A 21734-nucleotide genomic window follows, 5' to 3' on the forward strand; every position below is an offset into this window, starting at 1 on the left:
CTAGTGCAAGAATCCATAAAGTGCAGAAAGCTGTGAATGCTGCAAAGGTTGATGTTCATCTATCTGAAGTGACAATCACAAATATGAAGGATTATTTTATTTACGTAAAAACAACAAAAAATACACTTGCATGGTAAAAATGACAGTAAATGTTTTTTTACACAAAAGGCAACACAGACTGGCCCATTGATAAATCTCTTGATGCCTAAGAAAAGACGTACAAAGTCTCAAAAGTAATTCTCATTTGATTTCTTAATAATATTTGGAGGAAACGTTTGGGCAGACATTGCTTCATTACCTCCGCTGAGGAGGTTATTTTTTCACCCCCATCTGTTTGTGTGTTTGTTAGCAGGATTACGCAAAAACTGATTAATGGATCTTGGACAGTGGGGCCTTGGCAAGGGTTTATGGTCTACTGAGTTTCTGTACATCATTAAATTCATAGCGGAGTGTTCACTATTCCTAACATAAATAATCCTCTTTCATACACATGACAATACATATTAGACAAAGCTCGTTCTCCATTGGCTAAGAGGCATCTAGCACCATCTACTTCAGCATCATTTATCCACTGTGAGAGTAACATGTCAACACAAGGGGATATTTTGGTTACAGCACAAGTACAGTGACAACTTTTTTAATAGCATAATCAACTCTTCCCTTTTTATATATGATGTCAGCAGAGTATCAAGAGATTCGATGTATAAATTTGTACAAATTATACTCTTATTGAGAAGTCTATGAACAGCCTTTGTACAGGAAACGCATTAAGGAAAAAGAGCGACAGAGATGTGGAAGCATTTTGTTCAGATTTAAAAAAAATATTTTTATGTCCATTGCAGTGTAAAAGACAGAGGAGTTTAAATCTGGACTGAAGAGAAAAAGACACGAAGCCCAGTTTAGACTGAATATTTACAACAGATGAACTAACGTACGAACACTGCTGTAAAAAAATAACCCTTTTAAAAATAATTGTATAATGTAATATGTAGTTTTTTCTGTAATATACAAAAAGAACGCATTCAGAAAAAAATGTTGACTGCATTAAGTGTTGCACCAGGCAACAGATCATTTCGATGTATCTTAGCTCAGTAACATTTAGTTCTATGAGCTGATTAACATTAAAATCATGTTTCTGTTGCTTTGCTGATGTTAAGAAATCAAAGAACATAAGGACATTTGGGTAATTTAGACAAAAAGTGATGTAAATAACCACAGCGTGAGGTCGGAGTCTTACATATGCGCACACAGATGAATATTACAAAGTTCAAAGTAATTCAAAGTTCAGCAAAGTTGTAGCGGATTTGCTTTGCAAGTGTTTTGTTTGCCTCCTCACTTGCACAGATTGGAAGTGAACTGTTACCTCTGTGTATTTGTGACCGTGCCTAGAAGCTGTGAAACTGCTGTGAGCTAAACGAGTCAAGCTTGACCTTTTCCTTCAGTTCTTCATGGCTTCAGTTTACATCCCAGTGTGTAAAAACAAACTCTTAAAGAAATCAATCCTTTAGTGACAGTGATATTAGTACTAATAGAGCAGGGGATAGCGGTAAGTACCTCTAGTTAACTGTACATAAACACATATAACTATTGGCTAAATATTGGTGGGAAGAGCGAAACAAACATTAACATATAATACAAGAGAAGACCTGGGTTCAAAAGTATTTGCAGGCAGCCTGTAGTTGTGTGGTTTAATGTATGAGTCGAGGTTTTCTGTATTATGAGAGTAGGTTTTCTAGGATTACAGCTCAAAAACAATAAATGCAGCACCTTTTATTGTGATCTCCAAAATTAGACGAGTGGGTCAAATAGCAATCATGACATTTTGAGTTGAATGTTGAGCTAATAGGGTTTCAAACTAATAATCTATATTGTTTCAAGCCACGAACAGTTTAGCTGCCTCATTTGTATCATCATCATGAAGTTGCCTTTGAAATTCAATTGGACACAAAGTACAAAATTATTCTTTAACTTATTCACAACTTGTTTTTTTTTTTACTTTATCCTTTTCCTTTAAAAAAAGAAGAAAAACAAAATTTGAAAGAAAATAAAAATGACCAGCTCAGTTCAGTCTTGAGTCTGGACATTGTTGGTGCACTTTAGTAAGAATTAAGAAGTATCCAGCACTTTTCATAGCTTACTGTCTGTGTACCGCAAAGAGAGAGACGGTACGGAGCTTTAGTCTTAGAAGTCAGAGTCAGCGTCCATAAGCTCCGCTTCCATCAAATTGGTCCGGGAGTGGATGGGCCCATAGCCGACCCTGCGGCCCGCTGGGACCCGAGCCACGTGGGCCAACCTCTCTGACAGCCCGTCGGTGAGATGCACCTCCCGGGGGTAGTGAGATGATCTGCTTGGCTGCCAGGTGGAGGCAGAGGGTGGACAGCGAGGGCCGAGACCCAGATCCTCTGGAAGATCGCTGAAGGTCAGAGGATTAGAGAGCAGGCTGCGGCCGTAGCTGTTCTGGCTGCTCTGGTAGGGTGGGTAGGGACATCGCTCCACACAGGACAGAGGGTGTGAGGTTTGGAAGTCGGGATAGGACCCTGGTAGGACTTCCTCCTCCAGCTTCTGCTGTTCCTGCAGGTTGGCGACCAGGCTCGGGTGACAGGGCAGCTTGGGCAGACGAGGCACCGAGCTGCGGCAAAACTCACGCTGATGATACGTCTGGTGCTCCGTCACCTCCTTCACTGGACGCACCTCCTTCTTCCTCTTCTTTTTCTTCTTCTTCCTCTTTATCATCTCAGGTGAAATCTCAGCCTCCACCATCCACAGTCTATTCCTCTCTTCTGGAGGTGGCACTGTGGAAAATCAAGAGAAGAGTTTGTTTTTAGTAGATTTGTGATAAGGCAAAGTGGTAGATTGAAGTAAAGAAGGATAAAAAGTCAGAGGTAATGAGGGAACATGTGTATTTAGTGCAGACCTGCAGCTCTCACCTGGTGTGCCTGTGGGTGTGACAGAAATGTCCTGAGGCAGGATGGCACCTCGCCGGGCCACCATCTTTGTCACGTGCTGCGCCCAAGCCGACGACATTTCATTGGAAGGCTCATTTATTTCAAAATTGATTCCAGCTACGAATGAGAAAAGACAAGCAGCTTTAAATCCAACGAACTCTCAACAGCTCCGACCTGCTCCAAGATAAATAAGCATGGCCGAGGAATGTGTCATTCGCTTCTTAGCTACAGACACAACAGCTGCCTCTGACCGCGTCACCACAAAATATCAAATAGAAGATCTATGGTTTGTGTCATGCGGCCAGTTTTTGTTTTTATACGTCCAGGTTTTGAGATCATCAAGATGTTTTAAAATTGAAAACCTAAACTTAAATTTGTTTTAACAAAGTGATTCTATGTTTTGTCCCAAATAAATAATCCTGATTTCAGATTCTGGTTCTGAAACATGGATAAACAGCACAAGATGAAAATGTGTGTTTGTACTTTTGGTGAATCAAATCTTTATTATCAGGGATAAAACATTCTTACAACTAATACTATAGAATAATATGATTATGAATAATTATATGTACATGAACTCTTTTCTGGATTTGGAGTAATCGCATAATACTATTTGCAGTTTCAGTTATTTGCCACAAGGTGGAAGTGCAGACACTGTTTCAGTAAAATTAGACAACAAAGTAAATATTCATTTGAGTCAATCTGAGAAAAATCACTATAAACTTCTCTGTGTGAAAAACTCTATCTATTCTACAAATCTCCTGAAACACTCACCCACTGGCCCGTCGTGCGACACCGTGTGCATGCTGAACGACAGCTCCTTCTCCGGGTCCTTGTGGAGCTCCTTCCTCATCGCAAACGCCTTGGCGATCATCTTGCTCTTCTTGATCCTCTTGGGCTCGTTGTCGCTGCGGCCGATAATCCTGACACAGGGTGAGGGGGGTGAATATGAAAAGCAGAAGACGTTAATGTTCCTGAAGCATCAGGAGGCGGCGTGAAGCTTTCTGAGAAATGTTAAGATTAGAAACCCATCAATGACAAAAGATCAGGTCCTAGTGGTTAGAAATAAACTGAAGCCCCATGAGTTTAAGACCATTAACTTCAATGTCCTATATGTTCTCTCACTTTACGTTGCTGTTAAAAACACTGGATTAGAGAGTTTAACGCTCAAACTGAAAACAATCATTCCAAGAGGCTTAATTCCAGTTTTATTTCTCTCCAGGGCACAGTCAGCACTTTACAAGATTAACACTGAATTTTATTCTTTATGTTACATTTGTGCTTGCTTACTTGCACCAGGTGCGTTTCCAGATGAGGATGGTGGCTTTAGTCCAGACCCAGGTGCTCATAGCGATTCCGGTCCCGAACATGGAGAACAGGTTTATTTTCTCCACCATTAGACTCGGCCGGTTTTTAATGGTGCATTCTGGGATTGGCTTGTTGGTCTGAGAGGCGATCGTCACGTTGGCTTCACACCTGTTGGGAGATATTGAATGGATACGATCGGTCAGTGTCCTGCGCTCCGGCCACTGTGACTGAGGTGCATTCAAAGAACGGGTGCTGCTGAATAAGAGGGACTGTTGCATGTTGGGACAGGAAAGAGCGGTTTACATTTTTGAGGTGAAATTAACTCCGATCCAGCCAGTGTCAACACTGTGAGAGAAATACAGGGCTGCATTCACAGTTGTAAATTTGAGCGGTGGAGCAGCGGTTTGGAATTTTAACAGCATCAGTTAGTGGATTTCTGTGTGTGACTGGATGCAGAGGGTGAAGCTGAGGGAGCGGAGGCTGTGATAATCAACAGTAACACAGCAAAGAAACACTCACAACACATATTCTCTGAAGCTCCTCTCCCACTCAGCCTGGTTGAAGAAGTCGTAGAAGTGGCAGCCGAAGGTGATTAAAACAAACCCGAAAGCGAGGAAACCAAATATGCCTGATGAGGAGAAACAGAGGAACATATTAGAAACGAAATTTCCGACACGTCACCACGAATAAAGTTTATACAGAGCACAGCTGATTCAAAAACGAGATCTGGGGATATTTATTCAGAACGATGAAACACACAGCTACAAACTCTTCTAACATTTGATTTCAAACATGCACTGAACTCCGGACAAGAACGAAAATGTCTGAGTAAGAGCATCCAGACATTCTCATGTCTGAAAACGACTTTAGTTTGACCCAGGTCTCGACCTGAATGGTTGAAATGGACAAAAGACATCAGAACACACCCAGTCTCAACATGGTCTCGTTGATTTTGCTCGCCGCTTTCTCACTCAGTAGTCCTGGGTGGTTACTCTTGATGGAAAACAAGGTCATGACCCCTAAAACAGAGAAGTACATGAAATTAATCGATGTCGAGGGTGCATGTGAATAAATAACGTCTGTTTTAACTTCTGAGTTGAAATTTGAAATCTTTGCGGTGACATGAGAAAATGATGCTGCTGTAAATGTGTGTGCTCACCCCGAATCAGGAAGTAGCCACCAACAACAAGCACGACACCAATTGGAGCCAGCACAAACCCAGCCCGGTATCTGTAGTTCTTATAACCCACAAAACAGATCCCGCTCACTGAGTCTCCATCCACCTGTGGACAACGCAGACAGAGGACGTCAGTAAAGTGGCCACGTGATCAAACTAAAAAAATAAATGATGAAGGACTTCCTCCGCACCTCAGCGATAGCCAGGATGGCCACGGTGAGGACGAAGGGGATGGACCAGGTGACCATGTGGAAGTAGGAGGTTCTGCCAGACAGCGGCTGCTGTGTGGTGCCCAGGGCTTTGAAGGACGTGTGCCAGGCGTAGGTGAGCATGACGAACCAGATCACGCCGGACATCAGGGAGTAGTAGACGATGATGAAGATGGTGACACATGACAGCGTCTCCGAGGACCTGCAGAGACCGGCACGTTATATTTTCATAATTGGTAATAATCTCAAGCCTTTTTCGCTTTTTGTTAACAAACAGAGATACGACTGATGGTATTCTAATTGAGGATGTTTTCTTACGATGGCTCCCCAAGTCGCATGGTGTTGTCGCTCTTGCACACGATCTCTTCGCGCGCTCCGTCCAGGAACTGGGCCAACCAGCCGATGCTGCCCACGAAGAAGCAGGCGTTGATGTAGAAGAGGATGACGGCTGGGTAGCGGTTGGAGTTTTTCCAGTCAGCGAGAAACGTGGCCTGAAAAAGGAGGAAATGTAAAAGGGAGGCGATGGTTGAAGAGAATAAATACGATCAATTAACAACTTGCTGGGTGTTGTATTTATGTTTTACCAGAGTGAAGAAGGTGCAGAGGAGCGTGATGGTGCCGAAGTAGGCGATGTAGACGTGCATGTCGTTGTGCTCGCTCTGGGTGAACAGAGGGTTGTCGCACTGGATGCCGCAGCCCTCCACGTCTTTGTACCAACTTGACTGAATGTCCGTCTTCACCAGAGGAGCTTCACACTGGCCCGACGTGTTGAACTTCAGCTTCTGCACCTCATTCTGCACAGAGGAAAAGATGAGCTTTACCAGTGGACAGTGAAGTATATAACTACATGTACAGTATGTAGAAATGAAGCGCACCGAACATCCCACTGGGAATTGGTCACATTTGAGGAAAGTGGGCCAGCCTCGCTCCTGGTCCACGATGCTGCACGGCCGACGGGTGGCCTGACACAGGGTCTGGCTGGGCAGCTCCACCCGACCGTTCTCACACTTGGGCATGTAGACAGCACAGAGCAGCGGCTGGATGACCGACCAGCAGCGAGGAGCGTTCCTCAGACCTAGGATTTCAAATCAAAGAGAAATGCTATGAGCTTCATTTATCTATAAAAGAATTTAGTTGCAATTTCCAAGAAGCGACGTGTTTAAAAGTCTTGTTTTATCTGTGAGATATTTCATTTATGTGGGTTTTCTCCCTCCCACAGTCCAAAGTCATGCAGATTGGAGTTAAGTTGATTGGAGGCTTTAAATTTCCTGAGTGGTTGTTTAACTCTAACCGTGCGATACACTGGCCTCATGTCCAGGATGATGTCTCCTATCTGGCTCCATGTCAGCTGGGAATTGCCCGAGCTCCAACTTAATTATAAGCTGTACAGATCACAATGTAGAAGCTGCAACCAGTAAACAGATGACCTAATGGAAATAAATCAAAAATCAAGAAATAGCCCTACTGTAGTTACTACTGTCTGTTCCTGATGTTTGGATATTGAATATGAAAAACTATAATTACAGTAAAGATGGAGCCAGTTTGGGCCCAGTCTTCTCAGTCAGAGCCAACAACTATTGGAACAACTAGTAATTATATAACATTTAAAAACAAACTTAAATCAAACCAAACCTGTGATCATGTGTAATAATCATTCCAGTTTATCTAATTTAGTTTACATGTGTATCTGTGGTTTTGTATTGTACCTGTGTGTTGCATTGTATTGTTAGATTTTTATAATGTTATTTAATCATGGGTGGTTTGCTTTTTTTATAAGCTGTATTGTTTAAATCATGTGTTTCTTATTGTTTGGGTGCATGTATATATAATGCACATAGATGATGACAATAAATAAGAGTTTGTGTCCCTATCAAATAAATAAATAAAATTAAATAATGCATCCCTGAGGATATCTGTGGAGGTAAATTTTGTATCAGTGCATAGAGAACTTATATAGCACCTGTAACTTTAGCTTTATAATGAAAGACATAGTAAGGACTCGACAGTCACAGATATGACATCTGGATTTAAACCCTATTCAACAACACAGAGTCAGACAGCGACAGGTCATTAGTGAGACGTTCTGAATGATGTCGTCCTCCTGCAGAATATCTCAAACTCTTTCACTGGTGTCACTCTTCCATTGTCTCCTCACTAACACCTATGAGTGACGGCCTTTGTTTCATTTAATGACTTTTAACCCTTCATTTCCTGTCCCGCCTCTCGTCCTCTCATTCCCCCAAGTACCTGAGACGTCTCATCGCAGCTCATTGTCACAACAATTAACATTATTATCACATTAAAGCCACAAGAGCAGCAGATACTGAGGATTTGTTAAGAGGACATTTTATCAGATAAAATTCATTTATTTATTGGAGGACTGAGATTCTTGAATTCAAATACAAGATCTTTTGAATTTATACGTGGCTTCATAATGAGACTTTAATATGTGATTACTACAAAATAAAGTCTTAAAAGGTTATTTTCTGGTTTTAACTTCATTACAAATGACTCCTGCTGTGATCTGTGCCGAACAATACATACAGTGTAGTAATTATTGTGTTTACTTTCACTTTATTATTATAATAATTAATTTGCTCTATAACTGGGGTTTATCATGTCTGTGGTGCAGTTTTCTTTTTATACCAACAAAATAAATGTATTTACCAGCTTAAAACACACAAAGGAATCAAGTATTTTCAAATCAAAGTTAATTGTGTTGATATATCTTGTTAATTAAAATTTTTCGTGTTGATTTGTGTGTTTACATCTGAGGTCATTTTCTTAAGTTGTTAAAGAATTTGATTTTGTCTTTATAATAAGAAAAGTGCACAACAGAGACATGACAAACCATAGAGAGCATAAAGTACAAATTGCACAGTTACATCCTATTGAATTAACATGAAAAGATTTAGGAAATGATGATTATCACTATAAATGAATTATTGAATGGTACAAACATGTGACACATAATAACCCCCCCCCTGTAGACACATAAAGTAAACATTACACTGTGAATTCATATTTTTCTATATTTATCCTGCCTTTATCTTTTAGAATCATATTTAGGAAGTGACAATGAGTACAATAATCACTATGAATTTATTTATTTATTAATTAAACCATGTGGGACTTGTAATGAAGGTAAAATCTGAAAATAATATCTATTCAAACATTAATTTCAGGCAAAGCAAAACATTAATTTTCTCTCAGGCTTTAACTATTAGTTTTGTGTGTGTCTGTGTTTGGTGGAAATATTGTGCTTCATATGCTGTTGTGTTATTTTGTTAGTGTAGTGCATCAATATGTATTTTCCATCTCATTTGTTCTCTATGTTTTACTGCATGAAACATGCTTTACATATCAGAACTGACTGATAACATATTAGATAACAGTGTGATCACAGGCTGCAGAATGTGATCTAACATCATTTCTCAGTGTTTCACTGGGATCACAACATCTTACCAGACCACATGGTCAGCTTCTCAAAAGCCTCCTCTTGTGTGCTGGAGTCCTCAGCCAGGACCAGAGAGGTGTGGGTGTAGGGCAGAGGAGACCCCAGGCATGTGTTGTACTTCAGGGCCTCGCAGGTTGTGGTTCTCTTGCAGTTGTCCTCGAACATTGTCCCGTTTGGAGACAACACTGCCCCGGAGCCCGGGAGCCAGGCAGCAGCAGCAGCCCAGACGCAAAGCATCCCAACAATGGGGCTCCAGCCGGGGGAAGACATCTTGGGTTTGAGAGAGAAGCAACTGTGCAGGAAAAATAATAATAATACAGTGTATTCTCTTATATTCTGGTGCGTAAATGGTCCTTTGTCAGTAATCCAGACAGGATGTTTCCTTCTTTACATGAAGAATTCATTATTTCCATGCTGAAGAAAATCTCTGGGCCGCTTCAAAGTTTCCTCCCCAACTTTTTTTTTATCCTCCGATCTTTGCTGGATCCTCCTGAATTCACTCATTATCCAAACTGCTCCAGAAAGACGCACAGGCTGCAGAGGAACTTCAAAAAATGGATGATCTGCTTATGAAGTTTTGCTTGAGGCTGGGAATTAAAAAAAAAGAAGTAAAAGACATCAGGCCCGAGGAAAACGTCGCAGCTTCGCCCTCCCCCCACTTTGCAAAAAAACTTGCCATGAAAAGTCTGGATGTGTGTAACCAGATCTGCGGCTCACACGCACCACCCCCTTTTCTCCACAGCTCCCACCTCCCTGCGTAATCTGCTGCAGAGGAGAAGAAGAAGCTGCCTCACATCTCTGATGTGTCTGGATTTGTGGGGTTTTTGTTGAGTTCAGATCCTTGTTGTTAGTGTGTGTGTGTGTGTGTGTGTGTGTGTGTGTGTCTCTGGTATGCACATGGTCGAGGACAACCAGGGCAACACAACCTCCACCACCTCCTCCTCTACCATCCCCCCCCCCTGCAAGTGGAAGAATGTGTAAGGCCCTTTTCCAAAGTGTCTCCTCTCCAGGAACCCCCCCCCCAAAACAACTCAGACCCCCCCTCTGGAAAGTGTAGTTTGAATCAGGGCCGATGTGATGTTATTAATCAGGTTGTCAAGGTTTGAGTACCCTTAAACTTTATGAGAATAAAGTGATTTACCAGAACAATACACAGAAGCTATACTCAAAGCACTCAGAATAGTATTTATAATTTATATCATGAATTATATTATATTTTAAATCAGCATTGAAGACCAGGATTCACAAGCTGCAGCGGCACCAGAGCGGAGCAAACAGAGAAATAAGCATTTCAATAAAATGAATGAAATTTAATAAGAAATTGAAGCAATAATGCTAAACTCAATGCACAGGACACTTACATGATATAAGAGAAATACTCTTGCGTGCTCTTGCAAAAGAAATCCAGAAATATAGCACTGCTATGGTTATAGCCATGATATGTGTATCACATATAATCTAAATATGTTTGAATAATACATTCCATATATAGATATAGTCATTTCAGTCATTGTTGATCAAATCCATATTTCTCTAAGTTTGTTCAACTGTGTGATTAAATTCTGTGTAGTTTAATCAAGATCCATGAATTACTCTGAGAAATAAACTTCTCTCGATGTTAAAGAAGGTGAAAAAAGATCCTGGTGGTTTCCTGACCTGTAACACATCCTCCCACTAAGTTTTCTGGTCCAGCAGTTCTGCTCAATAACACACAAACAGACGGAAACACAAAGGTAGTACAAATAATATTCATTTATTTTACATCACAATACAAGTACATGAAATAACATCATGATGTAAATGTTTAATGAACAGACACTGTATCTGTAACCCCCTCCACCATCTATTCCCAACTACCAGATTAGACTGAACCCATGTGTTAGATTCTGTGACACTTGATATAAACAGAGATACTATCACACAGATGTTAGATGATTTCCTCTTTTACATGAATAAATCCTTCTATGAAGAACATGGTGTTTGTTTGCCATTAAAAACATTGTGTGCGTATTATTACATAAAGATTTGCATGAACATTTTGAGGAGCTGTTACATGTTTGTGTGCCGTGGTGTGAGTCCGTGCTGTGCGTGGGTCGGAGGGAGTGAGGCGGCACAGTAAATAACTCCAAACTACACTGAACCAGTTTCCTTTGGGAGGCTCATGATGGACTGGGCTTCCTATCGCCGGGTTAAGGAGGCTGCAGGGATCCTGAACACAAAACTCACACACAATGACATTATTCTGTAACCATTACACTATGATGCTTGTGAAATCAGTAAAAAACTGATCTGTGACAGAGTCCGACGTGGTGTAACTGTTGTTCTCACATCAAATGGACAGTGCACTCGTGGTATTTGCACGGCTGCACATGCTTTGTTTCTCTCCTGGTGTTCTGGGAGTAAAACTGGGTTAACTCTGCCCCTCCACCGTGTGTGTGTGTGTCTGGGCCTCCTTAAAAAACCCCACAGCAACATGGCTGCCTCTGACTGAGTGAGTCAGAGGCAAGAAAAAAAAAATGAAACAGGGACCACACACAGAGTAACAGAGCCGAGGCCATCTCTCACACACACACACACACACACACACACAATCACAAGAGACAGGGCCACAAACTGTGGTTTGCACTGTCACTTTTCCACTGTCCTACTAAATTACAAAATGTTGCGCCCCTTAAGTAAAGTGCTTTCATTCCTTTGTGCCTGATGCAGTAGATTCTGAGCTGAAGGAGTAACCGCAGCTTTAAACTAACACAGAAATGTCATGTTTAGATTGTGGACTTGCGTCAAAGACTGTCAGACTGTTTCATGCTCCCAAAGATTGCAGGCGTCAGGTTTCAGTGTGTGAACGCCTCAGAACTCAGGGTTTCATTTGCCAAGCGGAGAAATTGGGTGGAGATGAGATGACGGTGTTTTGCTTTAAGGATTTATATTGAATTCTGACCTTTACAGCTGTGGATACAAAGAGCAGTTAACATTTATCACCACACTGAATCTGAATCCTGACAAAAACAGTTAAAGTGCAGCTACTCTTTACTTTGCTGCTAGAGGAAATCGAACTTTTACTGGTTCTGTTTCAATACAGAGAAGGTGCGATTATATTAAATCTGTTTAATGATAGTACGCAAAATACAACCTCAGCCTGTAGTGGTGACATCAACGAGCAGTTTTCTTTTCTTTTGTGGGAAACCTGAGAGTCCCTGCTCCTTCTGTGTTTTAGTTAAAAACAAGAAGAATGAAAGAATAAAGGGTGGGAACAGGATTTAAAATACATCAGCCACAACATATGTGCAGAATATGAGCTGTGTGTGCTTTGGCAAAACATTTGTTTGGAGTGGCGGTCTGTTCAGACACACACCCCCGCAAAATCCAGCCGCTCTGCAGTCACACCTACCGTCAGCTGGCTGGGGAGGAAGTGACATCACACTGTGCGGTGTGAGGTCTCAGCAGGACAGAAGCCTGACACGACCACGTTGTGAAGCGTCAAGACATTAGTTTGCAGCTCTTATCAAATGAAACATGTTTGAATCATTGTGTAATAAGAACGTTTGTTATAGTGTAACCGGGGTGGGATGGGTTTCCTGGGTAATTCATCTAGAAGTGAAAAATTGCAAATTCCAGGTCAGGACACATAATTCTAAAACATGTATGAACACAAAGTGATCCAGCAAATATCAGAAATCTCAATAAGCTGCAAAATAGTTGTAGAAAAAGATATTCCCTTTTCAGTCCTGCAGCAGTGAGGACGATTAAACAACTTCTTACTCCCACTCCAATTCGGCATCTCATGAAAGGAAGATTATACTGACAGAAGTAATTGATTTAATGTCAGTGTGACCCTTGGCACTAAAGACCTCTGCCCCCTGGCTGGGAACCACTGCCTATGAAATGTTTGGTAAATACAGGCATGGTCTGTGTCCAGTGGGTGGCGACAGAGTGCTATATGTCCATTTGTTTCCTTTTTTCATCCAACAGGAATGAGATGCTCGTACAGATGTTTTTCTTTAGACTGATTCTACCCGTCTTCCTCCAGCTGCTCGTATCTCCATCTTCCTAGTGTCGTCGATCAGGACCTGGTCTGGGTCAGCTCCACGGGTCGGAGCGGTGTTTGAGGTTGTAGTTCTGCAGCACGATCTGGTCTTTGATCTGGTTGATCAGAATCTGGGACAAGAGGATCCCAACCAGCTGCAGAGGAGAGAAACACAGACGAGAGGATTCAACAGATGGATACAACTACTGCGCTGCTTTCAGACGTTTCACTGAACTCCAGAAAATATCCAGAGGGGCGATGCTGTATGTACAACGTAAAGTCTGGATAATGTGCGTATGTCTGAAAACGGCTTTAGTCTCTTCCTGGTGTCTGATCACATCTCACCTGTGGTATAGCCAATCCCAGTGCGATACCTCCCAGTAGGAACATGTTGCTGTGAATCCAGTTGACTAATTTATCTATGCAGCCATTGGTGTAGATGTGGTCTCCAGCTTTGAGGTACTCTAAATCCTGCATGCCCTGGCCACACATGGTGTTGACAACCTCCTGCACATGTGGACATATACTGATGAAAAAACATGAAATACAAAAACAAAGCACAATCAAAGTGTTATCAGCAGCGCCTGCAGAAGGACGACCTTGTCTTTGGACATGATGCAGCAGGAGAAGGGGACAGAGCAGCGCTCTCTGCTCGGGTTGTCCTTGTTGCAGTTGAAGTACATGTTCTGGGACCAGTCGTTGTACGCCACACCACCACAGCAGCCAAACTGAGGAGACGGACAGATGATCAAAACGGAAAAGATTAGAGGACATGTCCGATATCAGTGTGAACAGATACAAAAACCTTGTTCCGGCTCCTTTTACTATATTTACTATATATAACCCTTACCTCCATCTGACCAAAATCAATCATGTTTTGCAGATCGATGTCGTCTCTGTAGTGGACGATGGCGTTGTTGATCATCTCAGTCACTTTGCCCCGTGCCTTGGAAGAGTATTGAAGAAGTGGTTTAGCAGCATGTAGAGAAAACATTACACATACATTCATACAATCATACAATCAGAGTATTTATGATGAAGCTATACGCAAAAATAATCTAATCTAATATAACAATGTCATTTATTATCTGTGTTTACATTTATTTCAAAGTTTTGAAATAAATTGTAAATGTGAAAAATGTGTTTTCAAGCAGATCAATTTTATGCCTGCATTAAACTAACAAGAGAAAATCCTCCATGTTGTTTGATTTACCGTATCAGAGAAGACGAAGCCCAGGATTCCAGCAGTGAGCTGCAGCAGGAAGATCACTGTCAGAGAGATACAGAACTGAGAGGGAGAGAGACGTGGTTACAACCATGTAAATATTATCTTATATAATCTGAGGATAGATCCAATGTGATCCTGCGTCTCCATAGAAACTCAGCTGTAGCTTATTACAATCACAAGAAAGTCCCCTTAAGATTTAGCCAAACCAATAACTATAAATAAAGATGAACGATGTGACAGCTCCCTTAAAGTGAAGTCAAAGCGCTTGTTGAATAGATGGTCTCTGTCATTTCAGAGAGTTCTAATCACGCTGACCTACGTTCAAATGTTCATGTTTTTGATACGTTTGATTTCAGTTATTTGATGCTATAAAAACAAATTATGTTTAAAGTACAAGATGGCGGCTCCTGTATGCAGGACATTCTTTGTGGGACCCCTCACACTCACTACATGTTAAACACCGTGTCTCTCTGCTCCGCCACATGTCAACAGACCAAAGTTAATCAGAAACAGGATGCACTGAAGCCCGGCTGCTGAGGGACTCCTGACTTACTGTCTGCAGGAGGCAGATGTTTTCTCGCAGGGAGCCCACGCAGCCACAGAAGGTAAGGATGAACATGAGGAGCCCCACCACCATCAGCATTATCGCAGGGTCCACTGACAGACAGGCCAGGGCTGCCTCTGAGGTGAAGAAGAAGGTTTGGGTGTGAGAGAAAATCAGTTTCAGACAGAAGAAAGAAATATTTAGAGATGTTTTTAATTATTTTTCTGTTTATACATTTACAAACTGTTATTTTCCTTTGTTGCTTTTTATTTCCTTTAAAGAATCTAGATTAACACAGATTTGGACGCTGTTTTCCTTCTGTTCTACATCAAAGCACCAGTAGAGTCCCGACACTCGACACTCCCTCACTAAACGTGCTCTCTCTGTGGAGGATCATTTACCTGCGTGTTTCATCATGCGAGCATACACGCCGATCGACACCATCACGAAGGAGATTATCTGAAAAGAGGCCGAAATAAAAGAACGATTTCTTCACACAAACATGATTAATACACAGAAACCAGACACAACAGAGGGCGAAGAACCATTTCTGTGTTCATACTTGTCGAGGGAGTGGCACCATTCACCAGAACACTCAGTCATGATAATAGCAAAGATGTGGAGGATGTACAGAGGCACAGACAAGGCTGCTGTGCCCATAGAAGAAAACACTGAGCGAGTCCAGCGTCAAACGAGACGACCACGACGTGTCTGGAGGAGATTCTGCACATCCTCTCTGCCTCACTTTGACTGAATTCGACCTGGCAGCAACCCGTACCCTTCCCTAAAGAAAGACCCTTTCACTGAGCAGGCTCAATAGAATAATAGGGAGCCCTCAGAAACACTCTTCCCACCCTGAATGAAGTGGATCCAGTTACCACAGCAGCTCCTCTGTGGTCGTGGGGCAAAGCTACATTTGTCTGCCTGTTTTTGTAAAAGGTATAGTTTCACAGAAGTGACACCTGAAGCCAACCAGTGGCTTTTTTAAAGTGTTAAGTTATGTTGAGGGTCAGGAAATGTTTGCAGCCGTCTTAAAAGCATAATTAAATGCTTTGTTACTTTGGTAATTTAATTGATTTCCATATTTGATTGATCCTCCTTCCTAATTGCAAAGGTTATGAGGAAAAAATGGACGTTCCAAGGAGATCCCAGACGAGAAGAGAAGAAGCACAGACCTGCAGTAATCATCGCTCCTGCTCACAGCTCATTGTAGCCGGAGGCAACAGAAATGACAACAACACATTCCACATTGAAGAGCTTCAAGTTTTTACACAGCCTTTGTACGTGACGACAGGTCGAGCTCACACACTCACACTGGGTGGTTTCAAACACGCTCAAAATGAAGAACGATGTTTGAAAAGAGAAGCTACGCAGACTTTATGATGCATGGTTTCGTTCTGTTGTTTGCTCGCTCAGTGAGAAATAAGAAAATCTCTGAAGGTTAAAACCTGTGAGGGCAGATCAGCTGTAAAAAAAAAAAAAAGCTGTAAGAAATCTGCTTATGTTACAGTCACAAGGCACCTGACACTGAAACCCACCAATGTGAACTTTGCTTTGCTCACTGCTGAGCTGTGCTGTTCATTTCAACCCAAATTCTTTACTTTTAAAGTCTAAAGTGAAATCAGTAACATCCTGTTACATGAATGAACTTCTCCTCAGTCTACAAACTAAGTAAAACTAAATCTGCCTGGTGGAATCAATGTATGTTTTATGTTATAGGTTTGTTTTCCTTATCAACTTTTATTTATAAGACTTGTATTCCTTCAATAAAAGTAATAAGATGGTCGTCCCTTTATTTACTTACAACAACAGCAGCAGCAACATTTAACTTATTTCACAAAGAAATCTTGTAGATCATTTTCAGTTTCTGCATGGACAGAAATATGTGGTTGGGAACTATCCTGTTCTGTATGAAACCTGAAAACCACAGCCAGTCGATTTACTGTGTGTGTGTGTGAGATTAAGAGAGAGAGAGAGAGAGAGAGAGAGAGAGAGAGAGAGAGCTTCCTCTTGCCTGACCACCTTTCACTCCCACTGAAACTCAAATGTTAAAGAATAACTATGTTAAACAAACAACTACTAAATCTCACTCTCACTCTTCTCCATAGAAACAACATCACACAACATAAGCAGGTCACACAGTGATCGTTATAATAACTCAAATAACAGAGAAGTGACTTTAAACTGTGTTTAAACACAGAGCATATGTAGGTGGTGAATGATCAACCTGCACACAGGGACTAGTTAAAACACTGTGATCTGTGATCACATCATGGCAGCACTCACCCAGAATAAGAAATTAAACAGGAACAGCAGATACTTGACAATCGGACTGACGAAGGAGAAGTCCTCGTCACGTCCAGGTGCTCTGCCTCTGCCTCCCATGGCGACGTGTGTATCCGTCTGATCCAACAAGCGAGTTAACTGAGCAACAACACGAGGTGAGGAGCGCACAGAGAGGTCAGCATGGTGAGGAAGATGAGGAGCTGCTTTGATTCGCACTGATACTCGAGTTGACACAGACTGAGACACAGACTGAGACACAGACTGAGACACAGACTCCAGGGTGTGTGTCCTCTGACTGGGCGTGTAGAGACTGTGAGTGTGAGTGTGTGTGTGATAACAGGATATGACCATGACAGAATACATACATATGCGTACTTTTAGTTCCATTTACAATGCAAACAGTAAAGTGCACTTTTAGTTTACATTTTATTACATGATATTATTTTATATTATATATACTAGTCAGTGCATGTTATGTTTTGACATTAAACTATGACACTAAAGCTTTATCTCAAGCTGATTGGATGTACTTCAACGTGTTCAGAACAAAATGTTTATTTTGATAATGTATTTAAATGTAAAACTGGATACATGTATAGCAGGTGAAACTATAATGGAAAGTTCATTATTATTATTATTATTATTATCTACCAGGCACTTATGTTATTAATGGCTTTAGCGAAAACGTTTTATTTCTGGTTCAATAATAAATGATAATGAATAAAGAACATTTAATGGTAAAGATCGTGAACAGACATTCTGTGTTGCGACGATCATGGGTGAGATTGTGCGCCACCTACTGGCAGAAACTGCAATTTCCCACAGCGACGTTTGTCTATTTGACTTATTTATGAAATAAGTGATACTGTGATAATTAGCTTCTCCTCTCATTTGTCTTTGTATATAATAGTTTATCTGATCCCTCATCACTAACACGCGCTGTGTTTTAAAGAGTGGGAGAGTTCCGCGGTCCGACCTTTATTTTGAAAGAGCGCGCACACGGAACAACAATGTTCACAACATCCGTTTCACCCGGAAGTGATTCGTGTTACATCCTGCTTTGTAAGATGAACGTCAAAGTTGAACTTTATTCACGTTAGTAAACCACGAGCATGTCGCGGAAAAGCAAAGGTTTGTCTGATCGTGCATCGAAGTGTCATCCAGCATCATGATCCAGTTATTCCAGCGTTAGAAAACTCTTATTGTGACAACGTCAGCTGAAGCTCAGGCTTGTGAACGGTCTGAAGTGAAAACATAAGAGATGTGTCCTCTGCTGTTCCCAGGCTCCTCTCTCCCCCCGGTCTCCCTCCACCTCCTGGTCCCTCCTGTCAGGCTGATGTCTGCCTTCGTGCTTCAGACGCTGCAGCAGCACAGAGTCGAGCACTACGACAAACTGCTGGACTTCATCAGCCTGGTCACACAGATCGTCCCTGAGCTGCTGAGTCTCACTCAGAGAGCTCAGCTGGTCCAGGGTCTGAGAGCCAGGGTGAGGACTCACTCTGATCGACTGTGTATCCCTCAGGAGAATGTGTAAAACAAAATGGAAATGCGAACATTTCCATCTTCTTCTGTTGAGAGGGATCTCGTGATATTATGTGATGCTCAGGAGCAGCGACCGAGGCGACCTCCTGTCTGTTCCTGCTTCTGAGCTCATTTACTGTATTTATCTTTTTAGTGTTGTTACTGTATTGGAATTCAATCTGTTCTAACTGTGTCTTTACCTTTGCTCTGCTGCAGCTGGTTCTCGAGCTGTGTCGTGGTGATGGCGTCGCCAACTTGCAGAACATCCAGAGTCACCTGGATAAAATCCACGCCTGCAGTGCTGAACTGAGCTCCAGTGGCCAGGTGGCTTTTAAAGCAAATCATGGACAATATTCATTTAGAAACACAGAGATTTCTTTAACTGACGTGAATGAAAAGTACTTTTGTAACTGATGTAACTATGAATACAAGGCAGATACTTCATGAGGTTGGCAAAAATGAACATCTAAAATAGCTGAAACCTTTCTCTGTGTTATTGTTCTTCTTGAAAGGCCAGTGGAGATATTCTGAAGACCTCATACACCAACTTTGCCAGCCTGGTTCAGAACCTGCTGAATGTTCCTTTTGAAAAAGAGCTCTTCTTCCAGGTGAGTTGAAATACATGCACATTAAACATAATGTGTAGATCTAATTTATGACAAAGACTAAATGTTGATCAGCAGCGATGATCTGTTTCTGTAGGAGGTTTTTCCTGCAAACTACGGCTCTGCTTACGACGAGAGACTCCAGCAGCTGGTGTCAGACTTCCTGTCCAGGCTGGAGCAGCTGCTGCCGATACCAGACCTGCAACAGGTGATGACAGTCATGAAAAGTCCTGGTTCTTCCCTTGTATATGATTATTGTTTATTGTTTCAGCTGCCAACCTGCTCTCCCCTGTGTGTCTCAGACAGCAGCATGGCTCACTGAAACAGCATCGGTGTCAGGAGACTTTGAGCAACATCTGTCTGACCCTTTTGCCCTGAAGTCTCTTCTGCTTCATCACAGACAACTGGGCACAGTCAGTTCAGGTGAGCTTGACACAGATCGGCAGAGAATTTTTATGATGAAAACTTTCTATCAGTTTAAAAGACCAAGTTTTCAAAAGGCTACTTTGTTTCTGGCTTGTTGCCTTTCTCATTTAATTCTTTATTTTTCTTTCTTTTACAATCAATGTAACTTTTCAGTGACTCTGATGTGTAACAACCTCTCATTACAGCTCCAACAAGCACTGAGGAAGACATCCTCACATTGGCCCTTCCTTCTCAATCTGAAGTGGCGAGGTACACTGAAGTGTACAACGAGGAGGGCGACGATGACTATGACAGTGAGGAAGAGGCCCTTGCATTGGAGGATTTAGAAGCTGAAGACTCGAGTCAAAGCTCAGATGTCACTGCGGATGATTGGTTACCAAAAAAGGAATCAGGTTAGACAAGCTTCACCAGCAGACCTGAAAGTTTAAAGGCTGTTTAGGTTTTTATATTAACCAATTGTGTTTTCTGCTTTTCCCAGGTCCTCTGTCTCGTTTATTCATCTGCCCCGAGTGTTCATTTGTTCACCGTGTTAAGAGGAAGGTGCAAGAGCACATCCAGAGCGAGCACCAGATAACAGCTCCCAATATTAAAAAACAACCTGTGAAAAAAGCCGCCGCAAAGTCTCAGCAGAAAGAGAAAGACTTAAACATTGAAAAGAGGAAATTAGAAGTCAACATGAACAACAAGCGGAAACGCAAACAAAAAGTCGGTGCTGAACAAAAACGGGAACGCAAGCAAAAGAGAGACAACTTGGAAAACAAAGAAAGAAGGCGACAGAAAGAGCCCATAGGGGAAGACAAAAGGTTTCTGAGCACGCGACCGGTGGACAAAAACTTCACAGAGGAAAAGACCAAATGTCTGTCGTGTGAAAAGGTTTTCGAACATCCAAATCAGCTTAAGACCCACATGAAGCTCCACAGCTTCCGCTACCACTGCAGCCAGTGTGAGAAAGGATTCACCAGCCCGTCGGGGTATTATCAGCACCAGAGGCTCCACAAGAGAGGCCGAATATTCTCCTGCAGCCAGTGCAACAAGGGATTCCTGTGCAATAATTCACTCAAGCAACATGAGCGGCTGCATGAAGGCCCCTCCAACCTGTGCACCATCTGTGGGAAAAGCTTCAGCAAGGCGGGCATCGTAAGACACATGCAGATGCACAGAGGGGAGAAGAATTACCTTTGCACCACATGCGGGAAGTCGTTTTTGTCTTCGGGGGAGCTGTTGCTACACACGCGCTCTCACACGGGTGAGCTGCCGTACACCTGCACCCGCTGCGGGAAGGGTTTCTCCAGCAAGAGTCACCTAAACGTCCACACGCGCTCTCATACAGGGGAGCGTCCGTACCAGTGCTCCGAGTGCCAGAAGCGCTTTCTCACTCTGAACTGCCTGAAGAGACACACGCTCAGCCACAACGGCGTGAAACCGTTTAAGTGTCCGAACTGCGAGAAAGAATTCTCTCAGCAGGGGAATCTGAAAAGACATTTGGCAACTCATAAACCTGACACGTAATTTCATCGCTGTCAGAAATCAGAATGAAGTCCATGGACAGTTTAATATCTTTTTTTTTTTTTAAACCTGTGAAAATGAAATGGTAAAGCCTTTAAATATTTAATATTGCATTCATCTTTGCTGCGATGAGATCTGAATAATAAGAGCGTACTGTTGGTATGCAGATGTTTACTACTTGAAATTGTGCCATGAAATTTCTAAAAAGTAAATCCTTTTAAAATTATCAGTGTTTGCTTTGGTGTCTTCATTATATTCAGGAAAAGTGAGGAGCGAACCAAAGTTATTTGAAGTTAAGAAAGATTTACCTTTAAGTCTTAAAATGCTGAGTGGATCATAATAAAATGTTTGAAACACTCAGTCCGGCAGGGAATGAAAAACTATCGCTATTAGAAAGAATCCTTTGTGACGAAACCTTTTTACAACCTTGAATTGAGTGTTTATAACATTCAGCCTGTTTTCAGCTAACAAGACATTTAATTTAACTGCAGGTTT

The 21734-nt window shown here is 41.9% G+C and overlaps 3 protein-coding genes across 3 annotated transcripts; 1 reads left to right on the top strand and 2 right to left on the bottom strand.

Annotated features, from left to right (window-relative positions):
• Nucleotides 1–82: 82 nt before the first annotated feature.
• On the bottom strand, nt 83–9891 carry smo (smoothened, frizzled class receptor). Its single transcript, XM_020092482.2, has 12 exons — nt 9105–9891; nt 6515–6714; nt 6224–6433; nt 5958–6130; nt 5622–5841; nt 5413–5536; nt 5180–5272; nt 4773–4881; nt 4236–4421; nt 3720–3868; nt 2928–3062; nt 83–2792 (listed from the first exon to the last, which is right to left on the bottom strand). Exons 1-12 carry the CDS (start codon nt 9364–9366, stop codon nt 2182–2184), a joined length of 2472 nt encoding a protein of 823 aa, XP_019948041.2. The 5' UTR covers nt 9367–9891; the 3' UTR covers nt 83–2181.
• A 937-nt stretch (nt 9892–10828) lies between these two features.
• tspan33a (tetraspanin 33a) lies at nt 10829–17516 on the bottom strand. The gene is made up of 8 exons (XM_020092419.2): nt 17182–17516; nt 15297–15354; nt 14905–15032; nt 14337–14411; nt 13974–14069; nt 13723–13851; nt 13469–13630; nt 10829–13278 (listed from the first exon to the last, which is right to left on the bottom strand). Exons 1-8 carry the CDS (start codon nt 17278–17280, stop codon nt 13177–13179), a joined length of 849 nt encoding a protein of 282 aa, XP_019947978.1. The 5' UTR covers nt 17281–17516; the 3' UTR covers nt 10829–13176.
• A 641-nt stretch (nt 17517–18157) lies between these two features.
• Nucleotides 18158–21465, top strand: LOC109632889 (zinc finger protein interacting with ribonucleoprotein K-like). The gene is made up of 8 exons (XM_020092415.2): nt 18158–18312; nt 18465–18667; nt 18919–19026; nt 19215–19310; nt 19405–19515; nt 19610–19730; nt 19919–20125; nt 20212–21465. The coding sequence occupies exons 1-8, from the start codon at nt 18294–18296 to the stop codon at nt 21240–21242; spliced, it is 1896 nt and encodes a 631-aa protein (XP_019947974.2). The 5' UTR covers nt 18158–18293; the 3' UTR covers nt 21243–21465.
• Nucleotides 21466–21734: the final 269 nt, after the last annotated feature.

This window comes from Paralichthys olivaceus, chromosome 23, assembly GCF_024713975.1.
Source record: "Paralichthys olivaceus isolate ysfri-2021 chromosome 23, ASM2471397v2, whole genome shotgun sequence".
Lineage (NCBI taxonomy): Eukaryota > Metazoa > Chordata > Actinopteri > Pleuronectiformes > Paralichthyidae > Paralichthys > Paralichthys olivaceus.

What these genes read in the sequence shown, in the direction of transcription:
- smo (XM_020092482.2), bottom strand. Translation starts at nt 9,366, where the DNA reads ATGTCTTCCCCCGGCTGGAGCCCCATTGTTGGGATGCTTTGCGTCTGG. An exon ending in GAAGCTGACCATGTGGTCTG is followed by an intron (nt 6,715 to 9,104) that starts GTAAGATGTTGT and finishes TTGAAATCCTAG; the next exon opens with GTCTGAGGAACGCTCCTCGC. An exon ending in TCTGCACCTTCTTCACTCTG is followed by an intron (nt 6,131 to 6,223) that starts GTAAAACATAAA and finishes CTCCTTTTTCAG; the next exon opens with GCCACGTTTCTCGCTGACTG.
- tspan33a (XM_020092419.2), bottom strand. Translation starts at nt 17,280, where the DNA reads ATGGGAGGCAGAGGCAGAGCACCTGGACGTGACGAGGACTTCTCCTTC. An exon ending in ACATCTGCCTCCTGCAGACA is followed by an intron (nt 14,412 to 14,904) that starts GTAAGTCAGGAG and finishes TCTCCCTCTCAG; the next exon opens with TTCTGTATCTCTCTGACAGT. An exon ending in TTGATTTTGGTCAGATGGAG is followed by an intron (nt 13,852 to 13,973) that starts GTAAGGGTTATA and finishes CCGTCTCCTCAG; the next exon opens with TTTGGCTGCTGTGGTGGTGT.
- LOC109632889 (XM_020092415.2), top strand. An exon ending in TCCAGGGTCTGAGAGCCAGG is followed by an intron (nt 18,668 to 18,918) that starts GTGAGGACTCAC and finishes GCTCTGCTGCAG; the next exon opens with CTGGTTCTCGAGCTGTGTCG. An exon ending in ACTGGGCACAGTCAGTTCAG is followed by an intron (nt 19,731 to 19,918) that starts GTGAGCTTGACA and finishes CTCTCATTACAG; the next exon opens with CTCCAACAAGCACTGAGGAA.